The sequence below is a fragment of the Artemia franciscana genome, chromosome 19 (genome assembly GCF_032884065.1).
Source record: "Artemia franciscana chromosome 19, ASM3288406v1, whole genome shotgun sequence".
NCBI classification, from domain to species: Eukaryota; Metazoa; Arthropoda; class Branchiopoda; order Anostraca; family Artemiidae; genus Artemia; species Artemia franciscana.
In genome coordinates this window covers 13,601,534-13,619,764 of record NC_088881.1, presented here as the reverse complement: position 1 = coordinate 13,619,764, position 18,231 = coordinate 13,601,534, and the positions used below count along the sequence as shown (strand labels likewise).

General features: G+C 35.5%; 1 protein-coding gene across 3 annotated transcripts in view; it reads left to right on the top strand.

The window, feature by feature from the left end:
* The first annotated feature begins 1,519 nt into the window (after positions 1–1,519).
* The window catches only part of LOC136039305 (bridge-like lipid transfer protein family member 1), a 279,590-nt gene continuing 262,878 nt past the window's right edge, over positions 1,520–18,231 (top strand). For all 3 annotated transcript variants that reach the window (XM_065722912.1, XM_065722913.1, XM_065722911.1), the window contains exons 1-2: positions 1,520–1,783; positions 15,685–15,828. In XM_065722912.1, the coding sequence (XP_065578984.1) occupies positions 1,573–1,783; positions 15,685–15,828 (355 nt within the window). In that variant the 5' untranslated portion in view covers positions 1,520–1,572. The remainder of the gene's footprint in view (positions 1,784–15,684; positions 15,829–18,231) is intronic.

The window sequence follows — 18,231 nt, the reverse complement described above, 5'->3', positions numbered from 1 at the left end:
AGACTAAACTTGATGAAACTTAATATTTAAAGTCAGCATAAGAATCTGATTCTTTTAATGTATCTATTGGCATCAAAATTCCCTTTTCTTAGAGTCTGTGTTACTATTGAAACGGGCTGCTCCCATATATGTACATATACATATGAACATATATACAAATATATATATATATATATATATATATATATATATATATATATATATATATATATATATATATATATATATATATATATATATATATATATATATATATATATATATATATATATATATGTTTATATGCATATAACAATAATCTTTATTTATTTATCACCCACTTCACAAAACAGAGATTAAGTGAAGTAAATACAAAAGAAAAAACAGTTAACAAACTTAATCCCATACAGGATAGAAACTGATAAGGCGATGAAAAACGATGAATAGTGGCGAAAAACCAGTACAGAATGATCAAAAAGATTTGAGTAACGACAAGTTAGCGCTCTTCTCCCATATTTTCCATGATTTGCCACAATCTAAGAGTAACTGAGCCTCAGTTTATCACTAATGTCTTTGATAGCGCATTTATAGAATCGCTAACTGTTATGCCAAGCCAACGAAACGATTTAACACGGGGAATACTAAAACCACCGCAGTACAGCGATTCTAAACAATTATTACCATTGAAAACAAGAAACTCGTACTTGTCAATGCTTGGGTACAGGCCAATATCGTGGAAAGCAGAAATAACTGACTTCACTCAATGGGCAAGACCAGACTCACTTTGACTAATCAGAAGAAGGCCATCCGCACAATCCAGATATGAGATATCAGATGGTCCTAGTAGGCACGTAGTCGATATTTTTGATAATATATCTTCAATACAAGCCTTAAAAAAAGGAAAAAGAAATCCCCCTTGTCTTACTCCGCAACGAATAGGGATATGACCAAAATAAATTGCAATTTTAAACTTTCTCCCAACAACATTTTGAAGTACCCTTCAAAAAGTACCTTTTGAAATTGTTGACCTTTGATTTCATAGCCCCTTCCATTCAGCCAAATTTCTAGTTTTTCTATATGTTCTCCTGCATTTTAGACCCAGTGCTATTGGTTTCGCTCATTTTATCGAATTGGCATCACATCCCTCAAATACTAACACCCATTCAAACAAATGTATGCTCGCATACTTGGTTGTGATCTTTCAAAGATTTATAAGCTGCCTGAAGTACAGCATTTCGGAACCTAACTGTTTTTATCACCTTAATTTATAATATAATTCTCAGAAACGCAGAAAAAACGCAAAAACCTGCCCGTTGCAGGTTTGTCAGTTTTTTAAGAAAAAAAAAACGGCTAAAATAATAAAAACCGCTGTACTGAATACAGACAATTTTTTTTTAAATTCATTATATTAGGATATATACTAGATATCTTTTGTCTGTAGTACTGACAGTTCTCAAGACCGAAAGGTCTGGCACAAAAGTTGACTGTCCCTCTAGACAAAAATTTTCCATTGTAATTGATCAGAACCTGGTATTATTTTCGCAGCAAGTTTAAACAACTTAAAATGCTTAAATGTTTTAACAGTTGTAAATTATGAGTAATTCTACAAACTCTTCTTGGCAAGATAATTTTTCAATATCAGAGGAAGATTTAAAAAAGCCTGGATTTATTTTGCACCTTGGGTCTTTGCTATTAGCTGTGATTTGGCTTTTATTTTTAGTGTTCTACAGTTCTAGAGTTTATGGCCATTTGCTTACAAAAATACTCAATAAGTTCATACTTTCTTCAGGATACTTGAGCTTAGGTAAGTTTTTACTGGGTGAAGTATTGGTTGATATCTACAAGATGCCATGAAAAAATTCTAGTTAAGGGGCTTTTGATATCTTGGAAAGTAGCCTAGTTCCCTTCAGTGAATGAGAATTTCTAGAATTCATCCAAAGCCTAGACAGTGTCCTGGGAAGGTATTTCAAAATACTGATCTCTTCTCACTCACCCTTCAAAGAATGCTATGACTTTTACCATTCTCTATGTTACAAAAATAAAATCTTAAAAATAGATATTTTGTTCAAGTGCGGCACAATAAAAGTGTTTTGAGCCTCATTCCTTTGCTAAATCCCAATTTACAAGGTTTTAGATCTGTCATTAAGCTTGCTAAATTTAGAAAAGAAACTCTTAATATGGCTTAAAATTACAACAAAGTAGGCTAACTGAATTGCATAGCCTATCTAAAAATTAAAGTCAATGCAATAGAGACTGGAAGCTCAAAATTAAAATATAACATGACAAAGGTGTAGAATTAGGGCCACTAAGAAGGAATCACAATAAGAAAACAATTCTTACTGCATAATCTAGAGAATATTGTAGTTCACACTTTGACTCTAGCTCTGCTATACTTTATCCCCCCTCCTAATTTGCAAATTTGTAACCCAGCTTATCTAGGCTACTTCAAAGTAGTTCCACCATATGATTCTCTTGTTTTGACCTGTGTACCTCTACATTGGACCAACTATGACAAAAAAGTGACACATGGTAGAATGCATTGGAAATAGGGTAAAATACCTGTTTTTTTGGGAAGGACCACCTTTCTTTGGAATTATGGAAAAATAAAATTTTTTTTTTGGAACACCCATAGTTTACTGCAGCATGATGCAATGGGAGAGTAGTAACAAGAGTGCCACCCTCTTGGACAAATTTTCACCAATAATTTGTCAACATAAATTAAAATGTAGACTCTGTTTTAGCAAGTAATTGAAAAGAAAAAATACATTTAATATTTGTGATTTATAGAATAAATATCAAGTAATAAAAGTTACATTTTTAGAATCAGAAGAAAATCAACTTTCTGTTAATATGTGATTAGAACTAAAACACTACTCTCCAGAGTTGACAATTTGAGTTGAATTCAGGATTCCTTAGTGACCAGTTGCACTGTCCTGATCTATAGGCCTTGCTTCCCAGTTGAGTTTACACTCTCTAGAGGACCACTCAGTATTCTGTCTTTGTTTAAACATATCCACAGATTCAGCAGTAACAGTTTTTTCAGCAAGTTTATTCCAAGTGTTATGATTTTTGAAGAAAAGAATTGAGCACAGACTCTGGATGACCTCTAGTTCTTGATTTAGGACCAACAGTAGGAAGTAATGCTGGGATTGTATGAACTCTCATTAATATATAGGTTCTAATGGCATCCCCTCTATTTCACCTGTATACAAGAGTTGGTAGTTTCAGTCTTGCAAATCTTGCAGGGTAGGAAAATTCCTGCATGCCAGATATCATTTTGTTGGTGCATCTTCCAACACTTTTATGTCTTATTTAAAATAAGGGGAGGTTAACACTGAAAAGATATATACATCATAATAGGAAAATTGGTATTTCCAAAATGGGGTAGTTGTAGGTAAGTCAATAAATTAGTAATTTCAAATGTTTGATCTTAAATAATTTTAACAATAAACATATTGATGTATAGCTTAGCTTTTGATTGATTTGTATGATTCTTATTTGGTGACAAGATGTGAGTGTTTTAGTCTTACATAATTCTTCTCAATTGAAAACTGGTTTTTCATGCTATATAATTCAGGCTGTAGTCTGTATTTAGACATTAGGGAGGGGGGGGGGTAAAATATTGCTGAGCTGCTGTCAAAATGTGTTAGCTACAATTATTCTTCTTGTTATAAAATAAGAATTGTCTTCTTAATGTGTTTCCTTCTAAATAGCTCCTATACTAGACCTTTACAAAAACATTCGTATGCCAGAATTCACATTGGTGTAGATCTATCATATTATGCAATTTTCTAAGCCCCAGTTATAACAAAAGGCTAGATTCAGTAACTTGATGATATCTTCCCAGGGTATATTTTCAGACATGGATTTATTCATCAAAATTTTATTTACCTCAACTCAACTACTTTTTAAGATAGCAAGAAGCCTCTAAACTAGAATTTTGCTGTTTTTTCATGTTTTTTTTTAAGAAATATAACTTTAGACATGAGATGACTGATCCCCCAAATATCACACTCATGACAGCTTTGGAAGGTTGCAGCTAGGCATACTTAAAACTAAAGAAAGCATAAGCCCAAACAACAAAATTCTTATTTTATACTGAATCTTTTCAAATGATATTTTGATGAAGTATGCCCTCAATCATACATGGAGATAAATTGCAGACTGAGAAGATAACTGGTTCAATAAAGGAGCTATATATTAATACATGACTATATTTATCTAATGGAGATCAGAATGAGTATAAAAAAGGAATCAATTAGTATGTTCATGTTTTCTCTGTGTCAGTTTGGTATCAGTGAAATTCTAGTTGAGAGGCTTCTTTCTATATTCAAAAGTAGTTCATTTATGCCAATGAAGTTTCTTTTTAAAGATCTTATTAAAGCTCTCAAGACATTTCTTAGAGTTTTTCCAGCTCACTCAACTACTTTCCAAAATGCTAACAGTTCCTAAACTAGGATTATCATAATAATTTTGGCAAAAATCAAACACAATTTGTGAAACATCAACTTTATGTGTTCTAATATACAACAATATAGTTCTGTGTCAATGATTTGGTATTGTTAAATTATATCACTTAACCACATTCCCTGAATTATTCTGAATAATCATTGATTGAAGTACATGTAATATCTGTAAATCTAAGGTTTTTGTATTGGGGGAGGTGGGAGGTGTTTCCTTTCAAGGAAGATATAATGAGACATCAAGTGAAGTGAGAGTGCTTATTCAGCTTGTATTCTATGGTGTAAATGATAAAACTAGCATCCATATATGCCACTGCAACTATTACTATAAAATGTCACTGTAGCACCAAGCTGGATGAGGTCAACACAGGTCTACATGCTTTTTCTCAACCTCAATATATTCAAAGCCTCACACTCTACCACCTCACTCCCTATGTAGGGTTCTAGTTTTTTTTTTAAGTCTTCCTTATAACCCCTTAACACCCAATTTGAGGATGGCCTGTATGTGTTTTACCTGAGATGGATGATCAAAAAGAACAGTCTTTGGAAACATGTCATTCTCCATCCATACAATGTTTGTCCTCTTACCATTCTAAAACCCCACTCTTCTTCTCTTGCCTTAAATTGCAGCTTGGAGCAAACTAGGGATTTTTTCTTGTGAAGCTCCAGAGCTGATGCTTGAAGTTGTTTTCATTATTGTTTAGTCATCATGTGCAGTTGTATGATTGGTAGTTTTCCAGTTGAGTTTACACTCCTTTGAGGACCACTGAGCATCCAGCCTTTGTTTGAAAATAATATGAAAAAAACTTCGTTTTCTTAAAGAGTTAAAGAGGCTGCATCCCAAAGTCGAACCTTAAACGTACAGGAATTAGGAGAGGCAGTTGGGGGGCTGCCGCCCCCCAAACACCTCGCTTTTAAAGACTTTTGTACAGGTTTTTTTGTTGTGGGGGGCTGCTGCTCCACTAACCCCCCGCTCTTGGCTTCGGAAAGGCCCTCTTTTAATTAACAAAAATTGAAATGAATGAATAATGGAATAACTTCGAAAAATGTTAAACACAAGAGGACAGGAGAACCGTTGCGCCAAAACTAGTAATTAGTAACAATGAAGTTGACCACTCCATTTACATTTTAACATAATTATTGAAACTGTTTCCCAGACACAGAGCACACAAGCTAAGAGCTGGGGGTGGGGGTAGGGTAGCAAACAAAAACCTGTTTTGTATTCTTTGTTAATTAAAAGAGGGCCTTTCCGAAGCCAAGAGCGGGGGGTTAGGGGGGTGGCAGCCCCCCACAACAAAAAACCTGTACAAAAGAGTCTTTAAAAGTGGGGTGTTTGGGGGGCGGCAGCCCCCCAACTGCCTCTCCTAATTCCTGTACGTTTTAAGGTTCGACTTTGGGATGCAGCCTCTTTAACTCTTTAAGAAAACGAAGTTTTTTTCATATTATTTCTGTACGTTTTTCTACAATCCATGGTGGATGTAATTTAATAATTCCTGTACTCCTCGTACAGGAATTAGGAGAGGAAATTGGGTGGCTGCCGCCCCCCCCCCAACTCCCCCGCTTTTAAAGACTTTTGTACAGGTTTTTTGTTGTACAGGTTTTTTGTTGTACAGGTTGTTTTTGTATCTCTCAAAAAAGGACAGATGGCGTTTAGGAAGTTCATTTCTGATATGCTAGATGGCGTCTGCGTTCAGTTTGGAAAACATTTCCAATCAAGGAGAATTTCCAATTACATAATTTAATTTCTGGAATGGAGCTGGATTTTTATGATGCTTGCAGTCATTCTCGCCGTGCCGAGCTGATTATTTTGATGTACTTGAATGTTGATATTCGTAACTTTTAAGAATTTCAAAAATTAACATGGGCTCTTATGGGGAAATGGGTTTTTCTAAGCTAGAAAATCGGGGGGTTAATATTTTCCGACGAAACTTTCCAGGAAAATTACTCAGAGAATTCCGCGTCGAATGAGTCTTCGTACACCCAGATCCGATGTCGGCTGTGACCTGTAGGCGTGGCGAAAAAAAAACAAAAGGAGAACATGAACATTAAGTGGCTATGCGTGGTTTCTGGAAAACAGGGAAGGAGTTATTGGATCGAGCTGAAATTTCGCGGATAAGCTCCTGGGCCCTAGGGGACCTTAACTTGTGAATTTCAGCCCGATCAGACGACGTTAAAGGGGGGGGGGGTGGGGGGTCGAAACTTTCGGCCAGATTTTCCCCATGAAGGAAAAGTCGGAGGGGGATGAAATTTGGCAGGTTTCTTAGTTGGAGCTCGGGCTATGAAATGCATCCCTCCCCATCCCTCTGCGACCACTGGAACCGAAGATCGCTTAACATTGTCGTGGTTTGCCTCTTTAAAGAGGCATGAGTGTGCCTCCTTGATATCATTAGATTGAGCAGTAACTGTGTCTTCATAGAGTTTATTAAAAACATAGACAATTCTAAAGGAAAAGAATTGAGTGCAAACTCTGGATAGGGTAGACTGCTTAAAAAGTTTCAGCTGATGACCTCTGGTTCTTGAATCAGAACAAAAATAGGCCACAATGCTAAGAGAGTATTATCCTTCATTAAACCTATGGGTTAGAATGGTGTCATCTGTATTTTTCCTGTATACAAGTGTTGGGAGTTTCAGCTTAGCTAGTCTTACAGAGTAGGAAAGCTCCTGCATGATTGATATCACTTTGGTGGCATGTCTCTCCACATCTTCTAAAACTTTTGTGTCTTTTTTAAAATACAGGGAGGCTATAGACACTCCAACTTCAAGCCTGGGACAAACAATTCCCCTATACAGAAGACTAATGACTTTGAAAGAACAAGTGAAAAAGGGATGCTTGATCAGCCCAAGAGCTGAACTAGCACCAGCATCAGACTTTCTTAAGCATGAGTACTGAATTTTAGTTTGTTGTCAATAGTGACTCCAAGATTTCAGAGTTATTTGCAGATGATGTTGGTTACAGATATTATTTACATGTGTTTATATGTTATTGCATGATCTTTGCATGAGAAGGCTGGTCTGAGAATCTTCAAGTCGTCAGCATAGAGTGTTAATTTAGTATTAATACTAGAAGGAGCATCATTGATAAAGATGTTAAATAGTGTAGGACCTAAAACACTCCCCTGAGGAACTCCAATCAAGATTTGCTTAGAAGAGGCAAGAATACATTTACCTGAGCTATCAAGCAACTGAACACATTGAGATCACAGGTGAAAAAAAAAATCAAGTAATACATCATGTATAGAAGGCAGGGAAAAATAGTACTGAAATCAGAGAAAAAAAACAGATGATAACTGTTAGTTGAAAATTTCAATTTTCAGCTCAGGATCAGCAACAGGTTGATTATTTTGCAAGATATCAGGGACTGTATGTCTGCTGCGATACATTTAAGAGGCTTAATGCTAGAAAGATTTAGGGATATTGCTAGCATCTTAACTGGGTTTCTCCTCAAACTCAAAACAAATCAGTTGCCTGGTTAAAAAAGGTTTCAAAGACTTGATAGCTTTTGGAAGTTTTCTTTTTCTGTACTAATTCCATGTTTGATGTTTTCTATTAATTAGCCTATTAATTCAGTAGTTAAAAAAGGTATACTTTTGGCCTGTTTAGCACAAAAAATTCTGGTGCAAGTTTTGTCAGTATGCAAAATTTCAGTTTTCACGTTAGACAAACTGATATTAATATCATAAGTAATAAGCTGTTTCCAACTGACATTGGCACCTCTTTTCGAGATTAGTTCGTAATTGGTATATTTTTGTTGCTTAGAAGAAGGTTGTTGTTTAGTAGGCAAACAGAACTCCAAAATAATTACCATATGCTCATTGTTACCAATAGGTGTTGGTATTACATTCTTAATAAGAAGGTCCAGATTGCTGAGAAAATTCAGATCAAGAGTGTTAGAAGCTTGGCCATCTGAAACGAGTTGGTTGAGATAATGTCTTAAAACTTTATTTACAGAATCTGTTAGTCTAAAAAGGATCATTGTGCTAGTGCTAAATAATTTGTTTCCTGTTGGAATCAAGCCAATGCCTCTATTATTATGATATTCTTTTATTACCTCTTTTAATAAAAAAGTTTTATCAAAATTTTCCTAAAATCATGAGGGACTTTACTCTTTTCAAAAATCGTATTCATATTCTTCATTAATTTATCTCTAGCTGTACAAAATCACCATATTTCAAAAATGCTTTTACCACACAGTCAACACTTCAGTCCTTTGTATTTTCTATTTATTTTAGCACTTTCCCTAACTTTTCTTCACAAAGTAAATCTTCATTCACTTCCTAATTGCCAATTATTCTTGTTCTTTTCTACACTGTTTCTTCACACACACACTTAGCGAGGGCTCTACTGCTTTCTTACAACTTTATCATGGTTCAGTACATTTTCAAAATTTTCTGAGTATCTCTCTTTAATGCTTTCTTCATCATTAATTGAGGCTCTCTTCCTATCTTTAACTAGGACAAGCCCAGATTGACTACATCCTTTCAATTTCTTAATATGTCAACATAATATTTTACTATTATGCTTCCTGGCTTCATTGTCCAGATTCTCAGGAGTTTCATTCATGGCCTCCATTTCCCATTTCCCTTGTTCATACTGTAGTGCCTTCTATACTTCTCTTAGGCTATATCTTTGTTATGGCTTTTTCAGGCAACTTCTGGTCAGTGAAAATACATTTTTGTTCCCTGCATTTTACTTTCCCTGGAGAAAAAGCACCAATGGAGATGGTAGCTTCCACAAAAGTTCAAAAGCATGGGTGAATACTCACAAAGCCATAATAAAAACACAATTTTAGTTTCCTTTTATTATCATATGATATCATTCATAAACATATTTTACAATCCCCTTCTTTTTTCTACCAAGCTTAAAGCGTTTTTGCTAAAATTCCAAGCTGCATTTTGAACTTTCCTCTCTAAGACACTTTCTGCTACTTCAAACTGTTTTTCAAAAATTATTCTATCAATCCTTTGGATTTTCAAATTACAAACTCTGTTTGCAATTTGGATAATCCTGGACAGTGCCTCTCAAATTCTCACCATGGAGGCTACTGACGCCATAACTTCCCTGAAGGTACCTTACCTGTCCTAAATTTCAGCTTCAGATTGACCCTAGACACTATAAGATGGTGACCTTTACTTTTAATATATACAACAGAACTTCTACATCTTATTGCTTGTATTGATCCTCTCAGTCTCTGATATATAATGATATAGTCAATAAAGTTGGCTGTTTTAACAACATGTGACCACCATGTTACCTTATAGGTCATTTTACAATTAAGTACCTTGTTTGTTATAAATAGACTTTATCACATAGAAAATTGCTTGCAGTTTTCCTTTGTTTATTAATTTTTTCTCTGTACTCCACTCTTTACAATTTTATATGTTTGTGGGTAATAAATTTTATTATTATTGCTATTTCCCTTTTCCACACCAAATTTACATAGGCTAGGATACAATCTATCATTCTATCAAGCTGAGCATTAAAATCCTCTAACTAAAATAGAAATTTCTACCTGAACTCCTGTCTCAAAGCCAATGCGAGTCACCACCATCTTTTTCACTCAGTTATACAGGAACACACTTTCTTTTTATTTCTGGGAGACAAGTTCTTAAACTAATAACAAGTCCAGTTTAAAACATCTGAATTCGTCAGTCAAAATGTTAATATGTAGTTCTTTTTAATCTTGTAATTTCCCAAATCATAATTTTCATGTTATTTAAATCCCCAAGATTGTTGTGACCTCAAGAAAGCAATGAAATGTAGGGAGTTAGCCCCTTTTCATGGTTGTTAAAGGAAAAAGAGGTACCCATGTGTTTGGTTGGGGGCAATGATCCCAGCTGAAGACATTAAAAAATATGGTGTCATGTTGTATTTGATAGACCAAGTTCTAATGTCCTGTCTTAGCCTTTAGGAAGACAAATTGCTGTCTTTTTTGATACAGAGAAAGTATAGAAACGTTCAGAACGGTTGTACTGAAGTGAATGGTGGTATTCCCAAAGAGTAACAGTTTCACCATCATTCTGCTATGTTTGTCTTCCATGATTCGAATCTAGAATCCAGACACTCTGTTAAAAGTCAGACATGACACTCTTCTGTCTAAAAATACTTATTGTTCAAAAAGTAACATTGTGCATGTAATTTGGCTTTTGAAGTATTATAAAACTCTTAGTTGGTGGACACCACCACCTTCCAAAAGCAACTGCATCTCAGATTGAGCATCTGACAATTTTATTTCTAATATGCATTGATAGAGGTTGACTACCTAGTTTATTTCCTTCTGGCAGAATAAAAAATTAAGTTATACATTTAAAAGTAATAATATTCATTTTTTAGTAACCCTTTGACTATTTTTAGTATCTTAATTAAAGGACTGGAAGGTCTTGTTCTGGCTGAATTGATATTTGAGTGTGTTCTGTATTATAGACAGTCTAATTTTTATAAGGCCCTAAATTGTATGTTTGCTCATTAGCAAACATCTATCTACAGCAAAATTGAGAATTTAGGTAATCCTACGTATATATGTAGTGTGGATTAGCAGCACTGAGTTCAATAGTCTCATAAAAGAATTTTTATATTAGAATAGCTGTAGTTATATTAGGTTTGAAAAGAATCGTTTGAGTAGACTGTTATGTTTAACATTCTAATAAGGAAAATTAAGGCTAGATTGTATACTGACTTATGCCATGGTTATGCTGATTATGTCCTGCTTAGTAGTTCAATCGTTTATACCTTATTGGCAAACCATAACTTGCTAACTTATAGGACTTGTTATTAACGCCACAAAGACTGAGTTTATTGTTTGTAATGCCTGCGTTAAAGCCACATCTTATTTATCTATTACAGTTAAAATTTAAGCAATTACACAGTCTAATTTGCCAAATTACCTCAGCCTTGTCTATGATCCATACATCCATAGTACTTTTGGACCTTCAGTAGAACACGCCATAGCAGGTTTCTGCGGCAGATATGCCTAGCTTGCTGTGATAAAGTAGGGGAGAGATAGGTGAAACCGCACATTTTGAGGATTTTGACTAATACAAGACAAATTTCTAATGATAAAAACTTCCTTTTTACATGAATAGATAGCCTACAGCTACTGTAAGCATGTACTCACTAAATTGTACTGTTCATTGAGTTTACCCCTTGCACTGTATACTTCTGGTCTCAATTGAAGCCCCTTGGTAGTGCTAATCGGAACTCTTTGTCTACCTCATATTTAATCAAATTGGACACTATTGTCCACCATTCTATAAATGAAATAAAATGGCTTTCAGGAAATTAGCAATTTTCAAGTGCTGTTTGTATTTCGGACGGCTAGACTCAGCTACATGGGTCATGTTATTTTTTTCAGCTACATAAGTGTTTTTTTTTTTTTTTTTTTTTAAGTCAAGTTTAAAATGAAACTATCTAGAAAATATTGCAGATGTTTTTGTAGAGGAATTATTGACACTTACAATGAACAAAGATAAAAATATAACAATCAAGTCAAACCTAAAACGCATGCAAATCATAAAAAATGATAATTAGTTTGTGACAGACTAAGTCAGCACATGGACATGACTTGAAAAGAATTTATGAATGAATAAATAAAATCTATCGCTAACAGAAGTTGAAGTCAACTCAAGGTAAAAGTAATATGTATTAGTCTGAATAAATAAGTGAAACCAATAATCAACCTGATTTAAACGAAAACTGAAATTGTCAGTGAAGTCAAACTTAGTAATTTCTAGAAATAAGACTTGGACTGTTACTCAATAAAAGCACGAGCGTCATTCGTGCTGAGAATACAATGCGTTTCAAACAGGTTCTCTTGTATATTTATAACGTAAAAAAAAGAGCTAAAACTTTCAGGAATTAATACGATTTTATTTTAAATCATCGGTTTAGTTTCGTTAGAATGACGTAACCTATTGTGAGCTTTCATTTATGCTTTCTTTATTCTAAATATATTCCTTTCGAATATATAGAAAATAGATTTTTATACATATATTGATTTGTCAGCTCAACGTTTTGAATCCACAAACTAATCAGATTGCTTCAGAAATTACAAATGACATACTACTTGACCTAAGTCCCATTTGCCTTTGTGGCTGTATTGGGGCTCCTTCTCTTCTGGAAATTCGATAGATGTGGTGGCGACATTCCAATCGGTCCGGAAAAAGAAAGAGTAGCTGGTGAAGGTTATAGGTTTGAAAATTATCAACCCGATTCTTGCAAGGTCGGCCTTGGTGTTGCGTGCTGTGTACCTGTCCTTTGAAGGGGATTTTTGTTAGCTGGTTGGCTGACATATGTTAAATGCGACCAAGCCGGCAGGGCTGTTGACTTTTGATCTGGTCTGTAACTGTACCGGAGTAACGTAGATCTTTCTTCAATACCCAGTCAGCGTATGCTATCCCGGTTGTACGGTGGAGGCATTTAGTTTCAATCAGGGATATTCTTTCTTAATAATCAGTTTTTTTTGACCAGGTTTCACTTGAGTATAAAGTGATGAGAGTTGTTTAAGAAAAGGACTTTCAAAAACCTCCACAATGCTTTGCTTTTCCAGTTTGATAGAAGGGGCTTGAAATGCTAAAATGCTCATTTTAAAAGTCATATAAGGCATCATTTATTTTTGTGCTTGAATGAAACAGAAAAGTTTTGACTGAATTGTCCTTTCAAAATAGTAAGATTAGATTTTTGGCCACAAATGTAATATATTTTAAGATGCGTGTTTGTTTTCCATTTAGTCTTGACTGTTACTTGGATCTTTCTTTTTATTTCTTTTGAGTTGCTGATGTTTTGACAGAAGTACCAAACTGTTCAAAATACACATCATTTTTAATAAAGTACATATGACAGAGTGCAAGAGAGGGGGAGGATAGGGATAGTCCCACACTTATCTATTACCTTAGACCTTAGTTCCTTCTCTGCCATCTGTGGCGAATAGGGCATCAACAAAGCGTTTTCATTCATCGCGCGTGGCTGATGCTGTTATGGTATCCTCCCATTCAGGTGTCAGTGAGTTTTCAGCCATCTTCCCATTCCGGTGTAGCGTTCCGTGCCACTGATTATTTGGAAGACCTCTTCTATGCCTATCGTCTGGTTTCCAGCTGTGTGCTATGCTAGGAAGACGGCTTTCATCCATCTGCAGCATGTGTCCAAGATAGGACCAGCATTTTTTTCCCCAAAGAATATCCCTGACAAGCGGCTGGCCAGTCCTCAAGCTCTCAGGGTCTTTAAACTCGGAGACCTGTTCTGCTGGTCTCTCGTTGTATGTCAGGATAAGCTGGGAGTTCGTTTTGGATGTGCTCTTTGTCTTTTCGACATTGACAGTAACCACTAAACGTTTTGATTTCTCTGCTATGATGTTAAACACCTCTTGTAACTTTTGTTTGGATTCTTCCAGCAGTGCTATGTTGTCAGCAAAATCCAAATCGAAAAGTTGGTGGGTGGTCAGTTTTACATCATATTCTGTTGTGTGTCTAAGGACGTAATCTATAACAATCACAAACAAAATAAGGGACAGAACGCATCCTTCTGACAACAGACATGATTTTGAAGAATATACTCTTTGGTCAACTCTTGATGCAACATTTGGTGTCAGCGTAATAAGCAGTAATCACCTTCATTATCTTTTTTGGTAGTCCGTGGAATCTTAGAATATCTCAGACTTTCTCTGCAGATTGAGTCCAAGGCCAGTTTAAGTTAAAAAATGGGGTGTCAGGTAATTGTTCTTGGTCAACGGGGCATGGTCTGATGAGTATTGTCTCGAAGTTGTCGACGACGCGGCTTTCCCATGATTTCATTTGTGATATGTCCAAGGCTCTAGAGTCAACTTTTCTTGCTGCTTCCTCGGTTAAAATGGCTTTATTTTTGAGGAAGTGCCGCCTTTCCTGTCTTGAACTTCTCTTCCCCTGTTTATCAATCTGTCTATAGAGGTTTCCTTTTGCGATGAGGGCTTTAGGAGTGGGGGATGTTAGCTGTAGGTATTTTGCTGTTCTACTTTCATCAATCAGCTTCGAAGTCTAGTTCGAGATCTAGGTTTCTTTTGCTTTGTGCTTAAAGCCGAGATTTCTTTTCCCGGCCTCTTGGTATGTTCCTTTGACGACCGCCCAAGCTTCTTTGGGAGACCGAGGCGTAAGGTCTTTATTTTCTAGGGTTTGGAAACGGTTCTTCAGTGACCAGCGGAACTACCGGAGAATGGACCGATCTTTTAGTTTTTCTACGTCAAACGGTTTGACAGGCACCTTCTCCGACTTTCGTTTGACTGCTCTTCACTTGATCTGTATCTTCGCGACCATGATAGGCACATCTGTTTAAAGTAGTTCATAATTAATATTCATGGCAAACAAACAGAACTACAAATTGTGTTACAAAACCTACTGAAAACCAAAACAATAGTGATCAATTTACTTTTTTTTTTATTTTGTCCCATTCTTTTTTGTGGGAAAATTTTTTTTCTTTAATATCAGCTTGTTTGTTAGATAATATATTGTGTCCTGCTGTCATAATAGTGTGATATAACTTCAGAAATGCTATCAAAAAGCTCACACATCCTTCAAAATCAGCTGTGTTGCATGCTGGACTCTATTTGCTGTCATTCCCTTTTGTTTTGGTCTACAACACATATTTTATCTCTATCCTCATACTTTTAGGTATTTTGAAAATTTATAAATTCAGGGCATACACCTATGCCTCAGCACTTTTTCAGTTAACTTGTGCATAGAAAACATTTTCGCCATATTCTAAGGCCTAGTTTTAATCTTCAGTTTCAGTTTACAATCGGCTACAACAAGCAAATGGTCCGTGTAACAGTCAGCGCCACGGAAAGTCGTCACGGACAACGGGTCCACGGAAGGACCTGTTATCTACTTCGATTAATAAGAACATGGTCAATCTGTTTACGTGTTATTCCTTAAGCAAATTTCTGAGTATACACATGTGTATGTTTGTGGGGAACCACGTTCCTCTAACAATCATACTATGCGTGAGACAACAATCTACCAGTCGCTCAAAAATAGTTTGAGCTGCGTAAGATAATTAGGATAAAAACTGTAAAATATCAGTCAAAAAATGCATCAAGAAGGCTGCAAAAAGGTACAGGAACCAAGATTCGAAAGCTTCTTTCCTCCCAGATTATTAAACGTTTTACATCAGATGTTATATGCAACCTACATTTTTGAAGCAAGTAGTTCCAAATCTAATCTAATTATGTTACTATCAGTGAATGCTTTATTTTTTTGAATTTCTTTTCCGTGTGTTTTAGATTCAATATCATGGAATTTCCTGGCTGGCAAATTGATGTTTAAGAACTTAGTCTATGTAACTGAAGACTTTAGTATTCGTGTTCAAGATGGCTTTACAATATTCAAGTGGTGGCGACCATTTGTGCCTGAAGGGGCCTCTGAAGGTCTGATTTTCTTTTTACTATGATTCATTTATGATTTAAAAAGGGTGTATCACTGACTTGTCTAACTATGTAATGCAAAGTCACTGAAAAGCTCAAACTGATATTCTCAGAAGAGTTGTCCTGTAATGATAACTCTAGGCATGCAGTGCCTAAAATCGGGGGAAGTATTAGGAAACATTTGAAGAGACAAGAAAAGCAAGGACAAAAACGAAATTGCGGAGCTTTGTCCCAGTTTTTTAAAGAGTTTTACAAAACTTTTTCATAAAGAATTCCAAAACATTGCCTCAATTCAAACATCGTTTCGTTTGATCTTTGTAGGCGAACGGAGGGTCTATAATTATGAAAAACCCAATATAGGTTTCTTAGGGTATTGCTTTTCTAGTTCTCAGGGACTGGCTTTTTCGTATGAATCTCAAGGCAAAACTTTCCGCTTCCCCTTTTATAGCAGATTTATAACCGTTTTACGTATGACTTCAGGAAACTGTTCTTGGTTAGCTCCTTTTTTAACCACAGTTATTATAAAAAAAACAAAACAAGAAAACTAATTTTGTTCTCAGGTCCGGCAGCTCTCAAACTTAGCTCTCAAGATTATAATAGGTTTAATGTCTTGTACGATTAAATAAAATGTATTTTTTCATCTGAAAGTAAGGAGCAACATTGAAACTAAAAATGGACAGAAACTATTCTGTATATGGAGGGATTTACCCTCTTCAATCCCTTGTATGTTACACTGAAGTTTTTAAACTTTAAAAATTTTCTTATTCAAATTCAATAGCCCTTGTGTGTCAACAGTTGTTCTTGAAGAATTGGGTCAACAAGTCAAACTTTGGCGTAAAGAGCGAGGGATTGAGGAGGAGGCAGTCCCCTCATATATAGAATAATTTCTGTTTGTTTTAAGTTTCAATGTTGCTTCTTATTTTTAGCTGAATTTTTTTTTTCATTTATTTTCTGGTCGTTTTTAGATTCTGCCCAGGTCTAGCCAAGATACAACGTGGGCTACCGGTCCCATAAACATGACTCTCAATTTTTTGCTGTTAAAATGTATATATCAATAATTGTAAATTGATTGGCACTGTTCTACTTTTTCAGTTATTCTGCTTAAGAATTAAAATGTTGGACTATAATTAAAATTTTGGACATAATAGGAATATTCAGTCAGTATTTTCGACGAACAGTAGTTTTGCTGAATAAATCCTTAATAATATTTTACTACACAATCTCGGGTGGATGGAAAGGGGTATTATTGTTCATATGGAGGGAAATTCTGATTTACTTTTTATCTCCTTTGTGGCTGAAGCCATCGCGACCTCTAAAGTAGGGTTTTCTGATGTTGAAATACAGTGAATGCATGTATTTAAATACATTGAAACATTGTATAAATAGAAAAAGAGAAACTATTACTATTTTCAATCGTTGAAAACAATGCTCGTGGTACCACTTGCCCCCCCCCCCCCCGCAAAAAAATCATGGCGAGGTTCATAATGCCCTGCCTGACCTTTTCCACCTCTGCGCCGCTGGATATGTGAATGTTATAATTTATGCTACATAGAAAAATGTTGTTGCCATGAGAGGGTAATAAACCCCCCCCCCGCTAGCACCAATAATAAAGGCTTGGACCAAACCTTTTCCGGGAATTAAGAGGGATTAGATATCAATTCCTTTCCCCCCTCCCCAAAACTTGCCTCATGTTGATATGAAAGCTCAATGAGAGGTGGAAGGTTTTGGTATTAAAGCGCATTTTTTGAGACGTCATTCAACCCTCCTTCTCTCTCCAGCTGCATAATGTCACACCATCGCAAATGCACTTACACATCGCTGTGTATAATTTTCTTTATGAGAATGAAGCAAATCAGTTTATTTAAATGATGATCCAAAATGATTGTCAAAGATATTTTCCTGCAGCAAGTAATTGTCATTCCGCATCACCCTCATTCAGGCTTATTATAAATGAAACAAAATGGTAGATTAATTCCTACCCCTACCCCAACTGCTTTCTATATTTATCTGAAGACTCATGGAGAGTTAGACATTTTGGGTATCTAAATTTGCACTTTTAGGCATCCGACCCCCCCCACCCGCCTATACATTGAATCTTCGTTTTACTTCACTATAGCTGAATGCAATTATGTATTACTACGCACAATTTCATGAAAAATCAACCGAATCAACTTGGTTAAATTAAGCATTAAGGTAAATGTCCCTATTAACCATTGATTTTATATGGACTGTGTGACTTTTCAGAACGGATTTGCCACTTTGATCACCCCTGAAAAAGAAAAAGTTAATATGCATCTGTGGTTAATCTTCTTACAAAAAAAAAAAGAAAAAAAGGTCCTTATTGCAATTATGCATCACTACGCACAATTTCATGAAAAATCAACTGAATCAACTTGGTTAAATTAA